General features: G+C 41.0%; 2 protein-coding genes across 10 annotated transcripts; both read left to right on the forward strand.

Moving 5' to 3' along the window:
* Positions 1–8432: 8432 nt before the first annotated feature.
* On the forward strand, positions 8433–9380 carry LOC141590664 (uncharacterized). The gene has a single exon (XM_074411236.1). The coding sequence runs from the start codon at positions 8433–8435 to the stop codon at positions 9378–9380; it is 948 nt and encodes a 315-aa protein (XP_074267337.1).
* A 2510-nt stretch (positions 9381–11890) lies between these two features.
* Positions 11891–21121, forward strand: LOC141616889 (calmodulin-binding receptor-like cytoplasmic kinase 2). Of its 9 annotated transcripts, XM_074434076.1 has the most exons (11): positions 11891–12055; positions 13763–14081; positions 14299–14453; positions 15301–15359; positions 17385–17719; positions 18140–18381; positions 18467–18635; positions 19565–19654; positions 19753–20051; positions 20641–20982; positions 21025–21121. In XM_074434076.1, the coding sequence occupies exons 5-10, from the start codon at positions 17455–17457 to the stop codon at positions 20956–20958; spliced, it is 1383 nt and encodes a 460-aa protein (XP_074290177.1). In that variant the 5' UTR covers positions 11891–12055; positions 13763–14081; positions 14299–14453; positions 15301–15359; positions 17385–17454; the 3' UTR covers positions 20959–20982; positions 21025–21121. The 9 variants fall into 9 exon arrangements, with proteins under 9 accessions (XP_074290177.1, XP_074290160.1, XP_074290157.1 ...); XM_074434059.1 differs by having other exon boundaries at positions 14299–15359; XM_074434056.1 differs by having other exon boundaries at positions 15286–15359; positions 20641–21121.
* Positions 21122–21683: the final 562 nt, after the last annotated feature.

Genomic DNA, 21683 nt, shown 5'->3' on the forward strand with positions numbered 1-21683 from the left:
TCACCGGGGCATGCATCTGACAGTTCGTGCACTTTTTGGCCTTCGTTCTGGAATCTTGAAGCATGGTGGGCCAGAAGTAGCCAGCTCGGAGAGCTTTGTGGGCTAGTGTTCTTGCCCCCATGTGATGTCCACAGATGCCTTCGTGGATTTCTGTCAGTATCAGTTCTGCGTCGGCCGGACCGACACACTTCAAGAGTGGTCTTATTACAGATCTTCTGTACAGTTCCCCTTCGAATACCAGGTACCTGGCGGCGATCCTTTTTATTTTGGCCGAGGGATTGCGGCCCTCCGGCAATTCACCTGTAAGCTTGTATCTCATTATCGGAGTCATCCACGTTGTCTCGGTCTCTATGTTACCCACTATGCCGACGGTCTCAGTGATGCTTTTCGCGTTCCTGATGTCTACCCCGGTGCAGTTGGCCGACATTCTTGATGGTTGAGTGGCCGGTTTGGAGAGAGCGTCGGCCCGGTTGTTCTCGGATGCGGGAACGCACTTTGGATTTGGAAGGATTTCAATTTTGCTACGTCGGCTTTTACTCTCTCTAGGTACCTTACCATTCCGTCGTCCCGAGCCTCATACTCCCCTCTGATTTGGTTGGTAACCAACAGTGAGTCTGTCTTCAACACAATGTGTTCTGCTCCGGCAGCCCTAGCTAGCTCGACTCCGGTTATCACCGCCTCGTATTCGGACTCATTGTTCGAGGCCGAGAAGGTGAATTTCAAGGCGTACTCAAACTCGTCTCCGTTTGGGCTGATGATAAGGATGCCGGCTCCTGAGCTATTCGTCGTGGAGGAGCCGTCGGTGTAGACCTCCCATATGCCTGGGTTTGGCTCTTCCTGATACGTGCATTCGGCCAGGAAATCTGCAAGCGCTTGCCCCTTTATCGAAGGCCTTGGTTTGTATTGAATGCCGAAACCGAGAGAGCTCCACCGCCCATTTGATGAGCTGCCGGATTGTTCGAATTTTTCCAAGGATTTCTCCAATGGCCGATCGGTTAGGGACCGTCACGGGGTGGGTGTGCGTCGAAGTAGGGTTTTAACTTCCTTGTGGCGACGACGACGGCGAAGGCTGCTTTTTCGATTAGTGGGTAATTTCTCTCGGCGGGCAACAGTGTATGGGCCGACAAAGTAGATTGGGTGTTCTTTGTTTGTCTTCTTCCTCGATGATCACGACCGACCGTGGCCGAGGTTTCTTGCTATGTATAGGTATAGTGTCTCCCCCAATATCGGCACGGACGAGTTGGGAGAGTCGAAGATGAGCTTTCAGTTGTTTGAAAGCCGTGCTCTGTTCCTCCCCCCGGTGAAATCTTTATTTCCTTTCAACACTTTGAAGAATGGTGTGCTCTTGTCTGGCCGACCGAGAGATGAAACGGGCGAGAGCCGCCATTCTTCCGGTCAGCATCATAACCTCTTTCCGATTCCTTGGTTCTGGCAGGTCTAGAATTGCTTGGACTTTGTCTGGATTGGCATCTATGCCCTGCGCCGACAAGTACTCCTAGAAATTTTCCTGCCGGACACCGAAGTTGCATTTCATTGGGTTGAGCTTCATCTTGTATTTCCTTAGTGAACAAAATGTCTCGTGTAAATCGGCCGGATGCTTTCTCATTTGTCGGACTTGCTTTTTACAATAGCATCGTCGACGTATGCCTCAATGTTTCGTCCTTTTTGATTTTGGAACACTTTGTCCACCAGCCTCGTATACGTTGCTCCGGCGTTCTTCAAACCGAACGGCATCATTTTGTACATGTATGTGCCGTTGGCGGTGATAAATGCGCATTTAGGCATGTCCTCCTCGGCCATAAATACTTGGTGATACCCGAGAAGGCGTCCGGCAGCTTAGCATGGTGTAGCTCGCCGTGGCGTCGATTAAGCTATCTATCCGAGGCAAGGGATAACAATCTTTGGGGCATGCTTTATTAAGGTTGGTAAAGTCTACACACATTCTCCATGCTCCCGATGATTTCTTCACCATTACAACATTGGCTAACCACTCAGGATAAGTACAAGGCATGATGAAGCCTGCCGTTAGTAATTTATCTACTTCGGCTTTGATGGCCTCGTCCTTCTCGACCGAGGAGTTCCTCATTCTCTGCTTGACTGGGCGAGCGGTGGGGAGTACGTTCAGCTTGTGAACAATCACCTCCCGATTCACGCCCGGCATCTCGGCCGCCGAGTATGCGAAAACATCTTTGTTCTTCCTCGGCAGTCCAGGAGGTCGGCTCGAATTTTGGTTCCAGGTTGACACCGACGGTTACGGTGCGGCCCGGATCAATCTCTACTTCCTCGGTCTCTGCTCCTTCGACCATACCGATGGTCCGGTCGTTCCCGGATCTGGGGGTGTACTGTATCCGGAACGATTCCAGTTCTGAAGCGACAGCTCTCACCCTTATTAGATACCTTATTGTCTCGTAGTCCTGGGCTTCGCACTCTCCTCTAACCTGGTTGGTCACGAGGAGCGAATCTGTCTTTACCATGATACGCTCTGCCCCAGCGGCTTTAGCTAGCTCAATTCCGGTTATCATCGCCTCGTACTTGGATTCCTTGTTGGAGGCCAATGAGGTAAGCTTCAAGGCGTGCTCGGATACATCCCCGTTTGGGCTGATGATAACGATATCGGCCCTCGAGCCATTCGTCGCGGAGGGGCCGTTAGCGTGAACCTCCCACAAACCGGGATCTCCCTCTTTTTTCGAGATGAGCTTATGTGCCTCCCCCCGGTCCGAGACATATATCAATGTCAGGGCCCGGATGGATATTACAGCGTCGATTTCGCTCAAAGTGATCCGGCCTATGAGTACATCGTAGGCAGGCGTGCCGTCGATGACTACGAATTTAGACATGACGTTCTTGGCTGCACCTCCCTCGCCGAACCTCACCGGCAAAACCGATTGACCCCTGTGGGTACCAGCCGGCCCCTTAAAAGTCAGTATAACGGGTTGGTGCGGGGCTCAAATTTTCAATCCTCGAGGACCGAGGCCGAGAAAGCATTCTCTGTTCATAACATTCGTGTAGGCGCCTGTGTCAATCAGGCACCCCTTCACCAGGTGGTTGGCTATGTCTAGGCGGACTATAAGTGGGTCGCTATGAAGAGCGGCGACTCCATCGTAGTCCCTTTGTTCGATGGTCATGTCTGGGATGCTGGGAGCGGGGGTTACTGTGTTGGGCACAAAGTTGATGGCCGGATAAGGTTCATCCTGGGGCCGTTTGCGCTCATGAGCGGACCACCGCTCTCGTTGTCCCCGATGACGACATTGACTACTCCTACCCGCTCAGAGGCGGACTTGCTATTCGATCCGCCGGATCCCGGTTTTTGGCCACGGCAACATATTTGCCGAGGCTCCCCATCCGGATTAGCTCTTCAATGGCATCCTTCAGGTGTCGGCAATCGTTGGTTAAGTGTCCGGTGTGGCCGTGGTATTTATAGTACTGGCTCGTGTCACCGTCACTCCTCGGCCTAGGGGTCTTTCCCATTTTCGGCCCTCGTTCTTGCTCAAAGCGAAGACCTCGGGCCGCCGACACGACTAGGGGGTGTGATCATCGACCGTTTTTTGTAGTACGTCCCCGAGCTCCCCGCATTCGCCGAGCTTTGTTTTCTGGCAGACTTTTCTGACCGTGGCATATTACTCTCACGGCGTCTTTCATCAGACCGTGACCCGTTGTTGTCACGGCGTTTTTCATTCGGGTTATCCTCCCGGCGGCTCTTCCTTTCTAATTGCTCAGCCTCGCTGGGGCCTACCCAGGTCTTGTGGTAGTCTTCTACTTTGATGGCTTGGTCACCAACTTCTGGCGGCGTCCAAACCTAGGCCTCCGCACTTGATGAGCTCGTTTTTTAAATCTCCCCTTGGGAGGCCCTTCATCAGTGCGAAGGCCGCCAGTTCGGGATTGATTTCTCGAATCTGCTGGACCTTTCCGTCGAACCTCTTCACATAGTTTCGTAGAGACTCGTCTCCCTCCTGTCTGATAGTCAGGAGGTCAGATGTCTCTACGACCCTTCTCTTATTGCAGGAGTACTGGGCTAGGAAAGCGCCCTTCAGGTCGGCGTAATAGTACACCGAGCCATCGGGAAGCCCTTTGTACCAGCTCTGAGCCATCCCATGCAAAGTTGTTGGGAAAATTCGGCACCAGACCTCATCGGGCTGCTCCCATACCGACATGTAAGACTCGAAAGCCTCAGCGTGGTCGGCTGGATCACTATCTCCCTTGTATGACAGAGGTGGCAACTTGAGCTTATGCGGCACCGGGACTTCAAGGACGTAGGCGTTGAGGGGCTGCCTAACCACGTGTCGAGCGACACGCGGCGATCGGCTCCTTGCATCCCTAACCTGGCTCCTCCCCCGTAGCGGGAGGGGCTCCTTCTTCGACTCGGACTTCTTCTCCAACTCTGCTGAGTTGGACTCATCTGGCTCCTTTGGGGTGAGCCTCGTTCGTGTGGCGGGGACGCTGTCCTCCCACGAGTGCGGGAAGGACTTAGGTCTACCGCGCCCACTTTGGGCTCCCCCGGCGTCTTGGCGGGTCGACTTCTCCTAGTGCTCTGTTCAAATTTCTCGGAGTCACGTTTTGGGCCCTGGTCTCCTGGACGGTTTCCGCCGCTCTTGTCGGCGTGACGGTGTGAGCGGGCGACATCGATTAGGTCGGGAGCACTTTCGGTTTCGCTACGTCAACCACCGCCCCATGATGGTGACCTGGTTGGTTGGGCGCGCTGGCGTGTCGGGTATTATTGGCATCCCGAACTCGGTTGGATTACTCACGGTGGAGGGTCGCACGACTCCAGAGTTGTTGAAAGCATCATCTTGGTAGAACGTGGTTTCGTCGGTCACGACTGCGTCTTGTTGTTTCGACATTTTCTTAGCTTTTTGGGTGGGTTTTTGTTGTTTTCTTTTTTTTTTTTGTTTGGGAATGAATATGACTAGCTTCTAGTGTCTTTTCCCACAGACGGCGCCAATTGTTCCGGGTGTAATTCCAGAGCAAGTATCGTTACCACCCGTGGCTCGTAGAATAATGTCTTGAGTTGGATTCCTCGCGTCTCTATCGTTCCTCTCGGCCTCTCCTGCAACAATGAACGAACTGAGGGCTTGGCTTTGTGCCAAGCGTACTCACTCCGACGCTCAAGTCAGTAAACTCAAAGGATTAAGCTGTGTTACTTGGCTAGATATGTTGTAGAGAGATAAGGGAGATATTACCAGATGAATAGTGTATTTAGGTTCAGTTTCTTGGATCCTTTCCTCAATGAAGGTTGAGGAGTATTTATAGGCTTTCACCTTTTGTCACGTAGTGGCCAAGTGGCCAAGTGGCTAGCAGGTGGAAAGACCGATCTACCCCTCGGCCGAGGGACCTATGGCAGGCCGGCGGGCCATGTTGACTCACCGCCGAGGTGTCTTGGGTATGAGTACGCGGATATGTGTCCCGGCGACTAGTTGTCACGCCGAGACCCCAGGTGACAGGCCGATGGGTTGCATCGGCTAGGCTGTATAAGTCGTTGACTTGTTGTGGACATCTTTGACCTTGCTCAGTATGTTGACTTGGTCAGCGGTGCAGAATATGCCCCATCACTACGGATAAACAATGAAACGAGATCGTGTCCATACCAGCATGTTGGGCAAACAGAATGTATAGATCGTCTGTGGAGATCGTAGATGGAGATTAATCGTGTATAGATCGTCTGTGAAGATCGTCTGTGGAGATTAATCATGTATAGAAGGAGAAGATAATATAGAAGATTAATCGTGTATAGAAGGAGCAGATTAATCGTGTATAGAAGGAGGAGATTAATCGTGTATGAAGGAGACGATAAGATAGAGATTGAAGATCGGCTGTTGTATAGATCGTCTGTGGATAAGATAATATTGAAGAGAATATTGATAGAAATTGAAGGTAAGATAGAGATTGAAGATCGGCTGTTGTGATATGGTATAACCCTAGATGATTAACTCGATTTTTATTAATTGGTTACTCGGAATTAGACAAGCTACTCGGTTGTTATTAACTAGTTACTCGGAATTAGACAAGTTACTCGGTTGTTATTAATTAGTTACTCGGAATTGCATGCATTGACAATGGAAAAACTGTCCAACAGCATTAGCAGGACAATATGGTGGGAGAAGCGGGAAGCCAACAATTGTTTTGGAAGCTATCCCATCGTATGATTTATGGATATGACATGCTTTCTTCGGTACACCAGGTTCGCTCAATGATATTAACGTTCTTCAACGTTCTCCATTATTTAATGAATTGTTAGAAGAATTTGCGCTAGCTGTTAATTTCACAGTTAATGGTACGGAGTATAATATGGGATATTATCTTGCTGATGGTATATATCCGGGTTGGGCAACATTTCTTAAATCAATTAATGCTCCTCAAATTCAAAAGCATCGGTTATTTGCAGCTCGACAAGAGAGTTGTCGAAAAGATGTGGAGCGTGCTTTCGGTGTCCTACAAGCTCGATTTGCGTTTATCAAACGCCCTTATCTTCTTTGGGATCCAGTTTATAATGGGGAAGGTTCTCATGACTTGTATTATTATGCATAATATGATAGTTGAAGATGAACGAGAAACTTATCTTAACTATGAAAACATCATCGAAGAATTTAAGGAAGATAATCCGAGTTCAGCTACTGATGACCAGTATGAATATCATCGTCGTAGAAGGTCGACGCAAAAACGATTCAAAATGATCTTATTGAGCATATTTGGGAAAACGGGGAAAGTAGCAAATTGCCCCCAAACGTTTTGGGCTATGTGCAAATTGCCCCCAAACGTTTTTAAGTGTGCAATTTACCCCCAAAGGTTTGGAACTATGTGCAAATCAACCCAATTTTATATTTCCGACAACTTTTCATCTACTACCACCCATCCCACCACCATCAAACACAATCTCCCACCCTATGTCCCATCCTAACCCTCCTCTTCCATTCAAAAACCCGTACCATAACCCACCTATGACTTGATTCGAAAATGCAAAAGACTTGATTCGAAACTCAAATGTGACTGATGAATATAAGTATAGCTGCAATACAATACACCAATATATTTTTTCTCGGATTGAATCAAACTGAAATGCACGTCCAGAAAGAACTCAGCTCAATATTATTTGTGTCAGTATTTCTATAGTGTTAAGCATTATGTTCTTGAGTAGAAGTCAAAAGCTGATCAAATCAAAACAAAAACTAGACTTCATTTTTTCACTCAATACCTGCTACTTTTTGTTTTATGTACCTTTTAGAATATTGTCATTAGTTGATTACAAATACCATTTACCTTTGACGAAATGCTAGATTAGGTAAGGTTATAGTATAGGGGTTTAAATGGGAGAGGAGAATTAGAATGGGATATAGGGTGGGAGATTATGTTTGATGGTGGTGGGATGGGTGGTAGTAGATGAAAAGTTGTCGGAAATATAAAATTTGGTTGATTTGCACATAGTCCCAAACGTTTGGGGGTAAATTGCACACTTAAAAACGTTTGGGGGCAATTTGCACATAGCCCCAAACGTTTGGGGGTAATTTGCTACTTTCCCGTTGGGAAAACTTTCGTAACTAGAATTTGCTTTTAATGCATTTTATAATTTCGTAATATTTAATGTTTTTTAATTTAATGTTTTTTTTTAATTATGTATGCGGTATTTTATATGTCGAATCATGTTTTTCAATTTTTTTTTTTTGTAATTGTTAATGAAATCGTCTACTCACTTTTCAAAATTATAACGTTATTTAATATTTTTTCCGTAAAGTGTTAGGAGAACTAATGTGGAAAATGATATTTACAAGGATTAAGGAGGGAGTATAATATTGTATAAAGTACTTCTTGTGGGCCTTTGTGAGTGGAGAAAGGGTAGTATAATTAGGAGTTGTAAAGCAAATCAATAAAGGTGATTAAGCATAATTGTTCCCTCCAAAAATTTGTACACCATTAATAATAGTCAAACTTTGGACTTCCCTCCAAAATTCAGTTCACTGACTTCCGTCCAAAATACAGCAGCGTTAACATTATTTTTACAGACCCGGGTTATTGAATAACCATTAAACATAGAGACATGCCTCTATTTAAAATAAAAATACATTCGATAATTAATTAAAGTACATAATTAAGTCTAAAATTACAGATTTTAAGCAGTTACTTGTACATTAAAGAAGGAAATTTGAAGATTAGTGTGGATAAGAGGACTTCAGAATTTTGGTTGGGCACCTCCTTTATTTTCAGCCAAGTTGGTGTCCTTCAACTAAACCAAAGTGTCAAAGTCAAGTTACATCAATGCAAATGGAGCCAAATTTTCAGACATTTCATTTTGGAGCCAAATTTTCACACATTTCATTTTGGAGCCAAAATAATTTCAAACATTGTGCAAAGTTCATTGTTGTATAAATGCAAAGTTCATTTACTAACATAGAGACAAACAAACACTTTCTTACCTTTTCCAAAACAAAAAATAAATTTCATAAATGAAGACAAAAAATCTTAACAACAATGAAAGATCAAGAATAACTCAGCTTTTATTAGAACAAAGTAATGAAGGAAAACCCAAGTATGGTGCAATGTCAGCTGTGGCTAAACAATTTGGGGTATGTAGGAAGACCATAACCGACATTTGGAATACAGCAAAGAAGCAACACACATCAGGACAAGCTATTAATGTGAAGAGCAAACTGAAAGGAAGATCAATGGTAACAAGGCACAAGTTTGACAATGATAAGCTAGAGAGTATTGACTTGGCTAAGAGGACAACACAACAAGAACTTTCTGAAGGTTTGGGTGTAAGTCAATCAACTGTTTGTAGATGGGTGGCAGCAGATCTCATAGACTCACATACTAATGCAGTAAAGCCAGGTTTGACAGAAAACAATAAACTTGCTAGATTAATGTATTGTCTTTCACATTTACAATATGATAAAAACACCAAACGCTTTGTTTTTAAAGATCAGAGTAATGTCATTCATATGGATGAAAAATGGTTTTTTATTACCAAACCTAGTCAAAGATTTTATGTAGGGAAAAAAGAAAAAAGACCACATAGAACTGTCCAATCAAAAAGATTCATTCAAAAAGTTATGTTCATGTGTGCTGTTGCTAGACCCAAATATGGTCCCAACAAAGAAGTAATTTCTGATGGAAAGATGGGTATATGGCCATTTGTGATGGAAGTGCCAGCCAAAAGAAAATCAAAAAATAGATGTGTGGGAACTATAGAAACAAAGAGCATAGACTCAATCACAAAGGCAGTTACAAGAGATATGTTAATCAACAAAGTGTTGCCATCAATAAAAGCAAACTGGCCATCAAATTACAGCAAACACATTCTGATACAACAAGATAATGCTAGACCCCATATAACCAATAAGGATGCAGATTTTGGAAGGGGCATGAAGAAGATGGGTGGAAGATTGAATTAACTCATCAACCACCAAATTCACCAGATTTAAATGTACTAGACTTGGGGTTTTTTAGAGCCATTCAATCTCTTCAACAAAAGAAAAAGTCCAGAATATTGAAGGACCTTGTTGACAATACCATGAAAGCATATGAAGAATTAGAAGTCATTAAGCTTAACTATGTTTTCATCACTTTGCAGGCATGCATGTTAGACATAATGAAACGTAAAGGTTGTAATGATTATCCTGTGCCTCATATGCACAAGTCAAAACTAGCTGCAGCTGGTTTACTACCTGAGTATCTAAATGCTGACATTGAACTGGTGAAGGAGTGTGTAAGATATGTCCAAAATGTTGGTGATGCTAGTTCTATAAGTGAATTAGTAGAGGCACTTAGTACTATGGATAACAATTCGAAATAATGAGCAAGGTAGTTGCAGTAATAACCAACGGTGACAAAGTGAAACGTTGGTAACATTATCGCAATCGATCTTTGTTATAACCGATCCCTGAGTGCAGGAAGATCTTTTTATTGACATGTGTGCAGGTACTTCAAACCAAGAATAAAGAAGAGATGCAGCAGAGAACAACATTTTGGTAACATGTGTGCTGACAGTGTAACTTTTTGAAGCTAAATGAAATGTACAGAAGTAGATGCAGCAGAGATGCAGTAGAGAACAACATTTTGGTAACATGTGTGCTGACAGTGTAACTTTTTGAAGCTAAATGAAATGTACAGAAGTAGATGCAGCAGAGATGCAGTAGAGAACAACATTTTGAAAAAGACAGAAGCAAATGATGCAGCAACAAATCAATCCAGAGAACAACATTTTGAAGAAGACAGAATCACATGATGCAGCATAAACTCAATCCAGATAACAATTACTTGAACAAGACAATTGTTTTCATTTTGAACTTTGCACAATTGTTTTAAGTTATTTGGAACAACTAGGTGAATGAAATGTAACTCAGCATCATTGCATTTGTAGTAAGACTTCGACTTCTTAGTGTTTAATTGAAGACTCTCAAATAACACAGTCCATGCATAGCCTCATTATTCATCACAATTACTTGTGGTGGCGTAATGCAAGGAGTGTATTGGCAGTGTAATGCCCTCAAACCAGATCATTGGGCATTACTTTTAAGTAAAGGAGAAAAAAAACCCATTTGCAGGCAACATATTCATCACTAGTCCATAAACAAAAAAAAAAATGAATAGAGTAACAGGGTAAAAAAGATAGACCTCCCTATCCTTCTCGTCCTTTATCTGCTCGGACATGCAAGTTTCTGGGACCCATTCATCAAGTTCACCCAACGAATCAGGGATAATATCAACTGAATCAGGGGCAGGTACAGAGTATTCAGACCCAACATCACAAGAGTCACGCCTCATCTCTTCATCACCATTATTTCTCTTCACCCCGTCGCCATCTTCAAGTAGCAGGCCAAACATAGGGAAATAGGTTGCAAGTTCAGTCAAAAACCATCGTTCATGCTCTGGTGTTTCACGCCTAGCAACCATCCTCTTCGCCCTTTTCTCGGAATCCACCCTTATAAACTCCGCCATCTCCTCCCTAGCCTTCTCTTCATCAACTCTCTTCTCCCCTTCACCATCACGAACAACATCATCGTAGTTTTCACTACAATCACCCGCAACAACCACACCATCATCATCTCTTTTTCCCCCTTCAGAATCTTCAAGAACACCATCAAAATCAACAATAGAGTTGTTGAACAGACAAGGCCCATCTTCAAGATCTGAGTAATAACAACCCAGATCTGGAGTAAAATTGTGAGAATATTCAAATTTATCGCGATTTAGGAAAAACGACATCGACATGCAAATTGATTGGTAGATTTGAGACAAGGAAAGGTTAGATCAGAGGTGAGTATTGTTTAGAATAGGGAAAAAGGGAGAAGTTTAGAGTAAATGAGAGAGGTTTAGTGAGAGAATGGGGATATGAAAATGGCGGAAGAGAGAGAACATTCTAGGGTTTTCTAGGAGAGACGGGTAAATAAGGCGGGAGGGATTAGGGTTAAGTAAGGGTTAATTGGGTTGGGCTGGAATGTTAATTAGGGTTAGTGTTAATTGGGTGGGTTTAGTTGTTGGGTTAGTATTTGGGTTAGTAGTATAAGTAGTGGCATAAAATGTAAATCTGAAAATATAACAAGGACAATATGGTAATTGTATAGGTGGAAAAAGTTGCCAAATAAGGAAATAGGGAAGAAAACCTGAATAACCGAATAAGGAAATAGGGAAGAAAATGGCGAATTGGAGGGAGTATATTTATAAATAATAGATAAATAATATATATTCATAAAATGTTATGATAAATAATTGTAAAAGTAAAAGAGAGAAAAGTGGGGTAGAGAATGTGAAAAATGATTGGGAATGTAGTAAAGTGGATAATGATTGGGTTGATGACCTAGGTCGCGACCTTGTGCTTGGGAGAGTGAAAATGGGTCAAAGTTAATATGGTGGGATTAAGAGTAAAATCGGGTCGTGACCTAGTTAGCGTGACCTTTGCTTTGGGATGGTTTTACTTAACCGAGACTCCGAGAGCAGAATACACTCTCCCAACTTCAAGCAAACCGCGCGCCATGAACATCCTCGTCTTCACTAACCTTAATCAATGCGGCCTCGATTTTCCTCTCCTTCCTACCGAAATCAATCTCCATCAATGGCGGAATCAATAGTAAGCGCTCAATTTCACTATGTTTTTGTCGTTATAGAGATTAAAGTTAGCCACGATGCTTGAATTAGTTTTTCCGCTATGTAATGCTGTTCGTTTTGATATCATCGTCGCAATTGTACAGGTTAATTAAAATTCTCTTCAACTTAATCGTCACACTGAGTTTAATTTCTGTTGAATTTTGCATGTCTTCTAGTTATTTTAGCGATTTGTCAATTAATATGGTGTATATGCGATTTTGATTAAATAGGCGTGTTTCGATTAGCATGTTTTCTCTTAATTTTCTGGAAATTGCTTATAATAATTATAGGAATAGCTTTAAAAAAATTAATGATGTTTGCCGATTTCGGAATAATTTGATGATTCTTCGTCTAATCGTTGGTGGATTTTGATGTCTTTCGTTAATTTTGTGTGCTTCATTTAGGCATTTCGTAATTTCTACGCATCAGACGATTTCGGAATTGAGACATTACTTGTTTAAATTTTGAAGAATTTTGTATATCTTTAGTTAATTTATATCACCATTCACGGATTCATCATTTGAGTGATTATTTGTTTAAATTTTGGTGAATTTTTGTATATATTTTAGTAAGATCGACTTATAGTCGATTCATCATTTAAGTGATGATTTGTTATTTGTTTTAATTTTTGTGTATTTTGTACGTCTTTGTTAATTTATAATCGATTCTCATTTAGCTAGATACTCCCTCCGTCGCCTCTTCTATTTTGGTGTCTCCGTCAATTGTTTACCTTTGTATTTTAGGAATGTCTTTGATGGGTAACTTGATACTTCACGCTCAATTTGGTGCGCTTGTCATCCAATAATTGGTCCACTACTTTTTCGTTGGTCCTTGTGCCAAAACCATAGGTAAACAAATGACTAGGACAGAGGGAGTATTTGCTAGAGCTATCTATACAGTGTTTTTCATTCAAATATTTCGATATTTTGACACGTTAACCAATTTTCGAATCATTCAGTGATTATTTATCTAAATTTGGTGAAATTTGTATCTCTTTTGTAAAATAATCGTCGATTCTTAGTTAGTTAGAAGATTTGGTAGAGCTACGTGTAGTGTGTGTTTCGTTCAGGTATTTCGAGATTTCTACATGTTAGGAATCATTATGTGATTACCTCTATAAATTTTGGTGAATGTTGTATGTCTTTCGTAAATTTATTGCCAATTCTTTGTTTGTTAGAGATTTGCTAGAGCTACATATACTCTGTGCTTCACTCAAGTATTTCCAGATGTCTACTCATTAGACGATTTCAGAAAACATTTAAGTGATTATTTGTTTAAACTTTGGTAACTTTTGCAGGCCTTTCATTAATTTATCTTCGATTCACCTTTAGATAGAGATTTGCTCGAGCTAGGTATATTGAGTGTTACATTAAGGTATTTCAAAATTGTTGTGTGACTATGTATGAGGTTTATTGACTTTGTGTTTCATATAGCTGGTGACATTTCCAATTATCTGGTGTTATATCGAATTCAGTACTTGATTGCTTGTCATTCCTCTAATGTATTGGTTGATTAAGTATAAATTTGGATGATTCTGGAATTTTTAAACTACATACATGAAAGAAAGCACAAAATGAATGATAATGGGGTATTTAAGCTACAAATTTGGGCTTAAAGGAGTTAAAGTATTGGTAAATGATGTTCTAAATACGATGTTATTAACGAGGAAGTTGTGTTGGTTGTTTTTCAGCTTGGAACTGCAAACTCTTGTACTCTCTCCAACTCTAATGTTAAAGCTGGCGTTTTTGGTCCATTTGTGATATTTGAATCATGTGGAGTTATATGGATTTTGGCATGGTTGTCTACTTGGTACATCCAGTATTCCAGAGGCAAGTCTTCCGACTTCTGTGTACGAACTGAAGTACATACTGGAAAACCTGCGACAGTTCCCCAACTCGACACTAGGAATATATCAAAGGCTACAGTGGTCACACCTTTCAAGCGGTTTCTGTCTATCCATCATGCTTCCGACCTGGTGACGTACATTTTCAATTGCTATGTATTGCTGGGTAATGATGCTACTTGACCATACTATCGTGTTTTTGTGAATTAGCAGTCTTGACGATATATCAGGAGTACAACAGAACTATTTGTTTTTTAATCAAAGTTAAACCATCACTTTTCTGTAAGGATTGAAAACCAATTCGTGATCTGATTGTTTTTCCAATGGCGTACTCTTTTTTTGTGGTGTATGTTATTGAATAAATGAATTATTATGTAATTCAGGTATACCATGTTGACTTTAGCCAAGCAGTGTGGTTTAGTGCTATTCCATAGACTATGACAGCTTTTGTGGGAAATTCTGGAGCTTCTTGCTAGCCTGCTCGGACATTTTGATACGGCGTTGTTAGAAGTGTTATTTTGATCAGAAAAAATTGCAGGTTTGCACTTATGTTATTTTAATGTGTTCTTCCAGGATCTTAAAAGTGCATTGAGTGCTCACTGCTTGTCCTTACTCATCTTTCCTAATCCCTTGAGATTCAGCTTATCGACATATATACACTGTGTACTGTTCATTAGAAGTATTATGTAAAAGCAGACTTTTTCTACATGAAATTCTAGAACTTTTAGTTTTCTCTGATTCTTGTGCATGTTGACAAATCATTATAGTTATCATCACCTCTAGCACCCACTAACTACTAAGAAACTCTCGGTTAAAGCTGGTAATTGGGTTGAACTTACACAACCTTTACCCTGCAATAACAGAGAGGTTGTTTTCAAGAGCCATGTAACCAAAGCCTACACAATCATCTACTACTTCATGAAAAGGAAACACAGAACGTATAGCTGAAATTTTAATCTTGTACTATAGTTTCTTGAAAGTGAGAAGAGTTGATATATGTTTTTGACTTTTAATTCATCTATTTTAAAGTTTCTAATGCTTCATGTGTTTTCGTTGGCTACTTGAGTCTGTGAATACTCGCTCTAAGTTCTTTTCTGGATGCATTTTACTTTGTTTTGGTGTTTCATAGTATACTAGTTTCAGTGTCTAAACTCTTAAATTAAAAATGATTCTTTTGTCCTGCCATTTCTCTCTTTGGGTTCACTACTTCTAAAAGTTCAGGCTTCCTTCATCAGTTCGGCTAAAAAGCCTCCAGCCATTCAAATTGCAAACATCACGGTTTGAAGCTTTTGGTGCTCTGAATCACCACTCTCTCTCCATGTCCACGAGTTCCTATAACTCCACCTTTGTTCTGTCTCTTTCAATTGTAGTATATTGTGCTCCAGAATACTGGGAAACACAGCAGGAATGTTTTCTACCATACTGGGAATAACACCAATAGCAGGTACTGGATTTTATGTTGAACTTGTCAAGATTATTAGAACAATTTTTGTACTTTCAACTTTTCTTGTACATCATTTCTGCTTTATTCTACAATTAGTTTCCAACTTGGGGAGCAAGTAAATTTGATGACGCTCGTAGCTATCAACTGCTTTCATGTTTTTGCTTTCCTGTATGATCCTCGGACCTCGGTAATCTGAGGAGTAACCTTCCTGCCTCCCAATTCCCTTTAGTTTTCTAGCTTTGTGCTGTGTTGTCAATCTATTTCCAACTATTGTTAAGACGGTGCTCTAAGTTGATCACTTCATCATCATGCTGTCCTTATTTCGTAAAGATGACGAGGCTGCGGACTCATTTTTTAGTTTTGTGCTTCCAACAGTTTTTACAATCTTTGATTGTAAATTTGAAACTGATTCATAGCCTTTTAAATGTTAGGTTTAGAATAGTAGCTCTCATAAATTCCGCATGCAATACTAATACAAGTGTCACATTGAGACTCAGTGTGGGGAAGAAACTAATTCTGATCAGAATCTTGTCATCAAATTGAGACTGTTGTATTAGTTTTATTGATTTCTCAGTTGGGTCCATCTATCTCCAATGAAGTCAAAAGATATGAGATAGTAGATGGAAACAACCTCTCATCGTAAGGTAAAAGCTGTGAAATTCCAACCCCTTTAATTCGCTTTGAGCGGAAGCTTTTTTAATTTTTTTATAGTTGTGTTGGGGGTAATTAGGCTTGCCTTACTTTACGGCTCCGAGTGTTGGGCCGTGAAGCATTGTCACATTCAAAAGATGAGTGTGGCGGAGATGCGCATGTTGAGGTGGATGTGCGGACATACAAGGAAAGATCGGTTAAGAAATGAGGTGATTAGGGAAAAGGTAAAAGTGGCGCCAATAGAGGACAAGATGATGGAAAACCGACTAAGATGGTTTGGCCATGTGAGAAGGAGACCTATGGACGCACCAGTTAGGAGGATGGAGACTTGGAGAACAGAAAAGGTCCCTAGAGGTAGAGGAAGACCGAGACAGACATGGTTGAGAGTGATAGAGCATGATATGAGAGTTCTGGGGCTTAAGGAGAGTATGGTGACGGAGAGGGCACAATGGAGGGAAAAGATATATGTGAATTTTTAGTATTTGATGTTTTTGACATATTTAGTGTTTTTTTATTTAATTTCAAGAAATTAAATTATTTATTCTTCTCTCCTTTATTGCACTTTTTACCAACCACTTTCTTATAGATTTTACTTGGTTCATTCCGGATCCTTAATTCTAAGTCCGTTTTAAAAATCGTTCTAATCTTTTCTCTCGATTTTAATTTTAAGTTTTTATAAAAGAAATTCGGAATTCGATTTTAAAACCCCTAAGTTTACCTTCTTTCCATTACATTTTCGTTCCTTCCCTTTTGTTTTTCATCTTCTCTTTTTTATTCGCATTTTGAGGCGTGCGTTCACCCATGGACGGTTCGAAAGGATGATTCATGTCAACCGACCCCAAATTATTTTGGGATTAAGGCTCTGATGTTGTTGTTGTTGTTGTTGTTGTTGTTGTGTTGGGGGTAATGATAACAATGTTCTCCCATCTCCCTCCCACGCCGGTAGTCCTGAGCTCTGATTCACTAAATGCAGAGCTAACTTTTTTCCCTCTTTTTGAATGCATGGTTTTAGACAATAGTTGAATAGTTGATTGGTATTCCGAGGTCAGATATATTTTCATCCTTTTTGGTTAATACCAATAATTATGAAGCAAGATAAAAGATCAAGAAAAGTATAACTTTGTCAAGACATAGACTTGTATGTTTAAACTATTTGTCATTGCAGTTTGTAGGGACGGCTAGCCCGTTGACATGGTCCATTTATTCAGGGAGGTGGATATTTTATTACCTTTTCTTGCAGATGGAAGGCACACGTTCATTTTGTGGTTCTTTGACTAAAGAATACAACCTGTTTAGTTGACTTCTGTTGCTGGAAAAACTTGTACTTATGGCTGACTAAGTCTTATCTTGATTAAAACCCTGAATTTAATGCAGCAACAATTAGTATAAGATTTTATATCATATGCTCGAGATCCAGAACCCCGGAAGCTTCATTTCTTGGTGAATGAATCGACCGCTTTCTCCATTGTACGGCTCTTATAGTTGGAATGACACGAGTTCTAATTCTCAGCATAATCTTGTTGGCACTAAAGCTTTGAAGCAGCAGCAGGACCAGCAGCAGAATAAGAAGTCGTTTAAAGACAAATTTAAAGCTGTAGTGAGGAAACTTTCTATTGGTTGTACAACTTTTGGGCCAAAGTCAAAAGATGATGTTTTAGAAGTAGAGCCTTATGAGGTTAGGAGATCAAGTCAGATTAATACAAACTCATGTAAGTCTTCAAATCCTTCCTGCAAACGATGAGAATCGGACCTATTCTCCCGGGTGAAATGGATGCCTTAATGACAAGGCTATTCCCTGATTCTCTTCTTTGATGATGTCGGAGCCTCGTTTCAGTTGTTGTTTTATTAAATTACTATACGTTGATCATTGTCTTACGAAATTCACATTGAATGTCTGGGTAGAGTATATCATCGCTGTTATCTATTGAAAGTTTGTTGTTATCTGGAGGCAGTGGTCAAGTGAGAGAGCCACAGAGGGAGAGGGACCCCAACAAAAAAAAAAAGATATAAAACAATTCTTGAAATTTGCCCATAATCGCGGCTAATTCTTTGAAATTTTATTTTCTATTATGCCATTGTCCGGAGGCTTAATTCAAAATAGGTGTTTGATCATGTGTCTTTCTTTTCAGCTGGGTATTCTTCAGGAAGCAGGAAAAGAGGATCTTCACCATATAATCCACCAAGACCGTTTGAATCTCCAACACCAAAACGTGGGGAGGTCTATGGTACATTGGATTTCAGTCTTGAGGACATCCAAAAAGCCACCAAAAATTTCTCTGAGGCGAACATCATTGGTGAAGGCGGTTTTGGGACAGTGTTCAAGGGGCAGTTGCGGGACGGTACTCTTGTAGCTGTGAAACGTGCCAGAAAGGTAACAACAAGAAGACTGAATTTTCTTACATGATTAATTCTGAACTTCTGAAGTCTGATGTCTGAACTGGTTCACTATTTTGCAGAACTTGTTTGACAAGCGTACTATACAAGAATTCAGGAGTGAAATCCTTGCGTTTTCGAAGATTGAGCATCTAAATCTGGTCAAGTTTTATGGTTATTTGGAGCACCCAGCTGAAAAGATTATTGTAGTCGAGTATGTTGGTAATGGAACACTCTTCGAGCAATTACATGGTAAGCTGTTTTTAGCAAGTTTTCAGACATAAAAATTATGAAAGGCTTTGCTCATTCTTCAAGCTGTCTAAAGGATGATTCATGTCAGCCGACCCCAAATTATTTTGGGATTAAGGCTTTGTTGTTGTTGTTGTTGTTGTTGTTGTTGTTGTTGTTGTTGTTGTTGTTGTTGTTGTTGTATGTCATTAGTTACCCACAAACCCCAGTGCCCGAAAACTCTCGTATATATTAGGGTAGGAGGGTCAAGTGTAACTAGCGTTATCCCACAGAATGTCTCTAGCCTTTCCCCACATAGAGACTGTTTCTGGATAACCCATAAATGATTTTTTGAGTGATTGAACTACCCGATTGGTACCTGACAACTAGGTAGCACCAAAACGGACACGGACATGGATACGGACACGACACGGCATCCCATGAAATTTAGGACACGGGACACATTTAAATTTAATAAAATATATATATTTTAGTTATAAGCGTTTGATTTTATTTTTGTAAAAGTACTTGATATTAAATTTAAATATGTAAAGGTAAAATTTGGCCTTGATTATAACATTTTCACTTCCAACCAAACCTATATACTAATCAATCTCTTTCGAAATCTCATTTTTCGTCTAAAAAACATCATTCACCCCAAATAATGACAAAATACCAAGGACACGCATCGGACACGTGCCCAAATACCATGGACACGCGTCGGACACGTGCCCAAATAAAAGTAGGAAGTTAGACACGACTTTATAGGTGTCCGACACGTTTAGGCGTGTGTCCGAGGAGTGTCGGTGTCCGACACGGTGTCGGACACGGGATGGCTGATTAAGAGAAGTGTCCGTGCAACCTAGCCTGACAATATAAGCACAAACAGTTTAATCATTAGTGATTTGCTAAGTCTTCACTTATAGGAAATATGGAATTTCGTATTGGTGCAGGTAATCAAGGATATGCATTTGAGCTTGGTGAAAGATTGGACATTGCAATTGATGTAGCTCATGCAGTCACTTATTTACATAGTTACAATGGTATGTGCACCTCAACCTCACATGCTAACAACTAGTATAAGAAGTAACAACTCAAAAAACTTGTGAACACCACTTTACACTCCTGCTGCAATTGACAGATCCTCCAATCATCCACAGAGATATAAAGGCATCAAACGTTCTCATCACAGAGAAGTTTCGGGCAAAAGTGGCAGACTTCGGCCTTGCTCGGCTGGTCCCGGATGGTGATGATGTGACCCATATTTCTACTCATATCAAAGGGACAATTGGATACATGGATCCCGAATACATGAAAACTTATCAGCTAACTGAAAAGAGTGATGTCTACTCATTTGGTGTATTGCTTGTGGAGCTGGTGACTGGAAGACATCCCCTTGAACCACATAGAACGGCCAAAGAGAGAATTACGACACCATGGGTGAGCATCTTGACCTTTCATTTTTGCACCAAAAGTTCTACCCAGCTGTTCTATTATTCTATTAATGATGTAGCCTGGACAATGGACATACTAGCCAAACACAACTACTTGCCAAGTACGGTTTGTAAAAGGGCGAGGTTTTAAATAAAGAGGTGTCCATCCGGAGTACCGTGGTCCTTGCGTGTCTGATAACTCTGATTTAGTAGTGAAAACCCCCCACTCATCAAAGAGACACTCAACCTGGAAAGCCTTTATGGAGGCTGAATACAGGCTCAAGACCGCTTTCATGAGGCATGTTGCCAGTGTCGAATGAAATTTGGGTAGAAGCATCTTAGGAGTGTTTCATGGGTGTAGTGATGATGATTGATCAAAGAATAACGTCAAAGTTGTGCACCATTACACTCCCCGTAAACCCACGTGGTTGACTGGTTGGTGCAAGTGTGGATCAAGATACCATAGATGACTAGACGTCTAAACGGTCATTTTTGTACTATAGTGATCCTAATTGTCTATGAGCTGCTGTGTGTCCAGGACTGTTCGCCAAATGAACATATTAAATCAAAAGTCACCCCTAATGTTGTTTATGCAGGCGTTGAGTAAACTAAGAGACGGCATACCAGTCCTGGCAATGGATCCTAGGCTGCAGAGAAGTCCAGCATCCATCAAGGTAGTCGAGAAAATCCTAAAACTTGCTCTAGAATGCACTAGACCTCTTCGACAATCTAGACCGTCCATGAAGGAATGCGTTGAGGCATTATGGGTTATTAGAAAGGAATTTAAAGGCAGTGCTAAACTGGGCAACTTTTCCTCCCCCCGATCAGTCGATTTACTAGAGGCCGAAACGAGGAAGAGGCGCCAACATTCGTCGGGGAACCAAGGGGAGATTTATCCATTTATGTCTGCATAGTACTCTAAATCATATTGTCTACTTGTAAAGTTTGTTGATTTTTGTAGTTTAATCCTCAACATTTAGCTTAAGACCTTCTTTCCTTATTTTTTTCATCTGTACATTATTGATTTCAAGTTTCAGGACTGGAAAAAAAAGCAGTAATTGATTCTTTAAAGTTGCCCATTTTTTTTAAGATTTGTGAGGAGTATTTTAATCAAATGGGGAAATATTTTAAAGAATCGGAGTGAGTAACGTGTTTATAAGAATAAACTAAGAAAATAAGTTATAGCCAACAACAAAATGATTGTGAACTCATGCCCTAGGAATCTTTGATAGGATATTGGCCGCTTGAAGTGTGATACATGCCCATGTTGAGTGAATAGAACACCATTTCATTACGAATTTAGATCCTCTCCATTACCTTCTCTCCATTTCCTCTCTAATACAATCATATTTTAATATATTTTCTCTCACCATCCATTAAACCTTTATTTTTATGAAACGATTACAAGCGTTGGATCGTAGATAAATTCTATTCCTCATGGTGTTATCTTTCATCGCTACGGAACACGATGATGCCGGACTTGCAAATAGCATATAATACCTTAAGTCGTTTATGGCAACCCAATCCGTGTTTCGCTTATCAAACTTGTACACTTCAACCTTCCTTTCGACTTTTCAATAAAAACCGATATAAGTCGACCACCAAGATCAGCTAAATAGTACTTCCTCCATTCAACTCC

This window comes from Silene latifolia, chromosome 1 (assembly GCF_048544455.1).
Source record: "Silene latifolia isolate original U9 population chromosome 1, ASM4854445v1, whole genome shotgun sequence".
Lineage (NCBI taxonomy): Eukaryota > Viridiplantae > Streptophyta > Magnoliopsida > Caryophyllales > Caryophyllaceae > Silene > Silene latifolia.

What these genes read in the sequence shown, in the direction of transcription:
- LOC141590664 (XM_074411236.1), top strand. Translation starts at nt 8,433, where the DNA reads ATGAAGACAAAAAATCTTAACAACAATGAAAGATCAAGAATAACTCAG.
- LOC141616889 (XM_074434062.1), top strand. Translation starts at nt 17,455, where the DNA reads ATGAATCGACCGCTTTCTCCATTGTACGGCTCTTATAGTTGGAATGAC. An exon ending in ACTCTTCGAGCAATTACATG is followed by an intron (nt 18,636 to 19,564) that starts GTAAGCTGTTTT and finishes GTATTGGTGCAG; the next exon opens with GTAATCAAGGATATGCATTT. An exon ending in TTATTTACATAGTTACAATG is followed by an intron (nt 19,655 to 19,752) that starts GTATGTGCACCT and finishes TGCAATTGACAG; the next exon opens with ATCCTCCAATCATCCACAGA.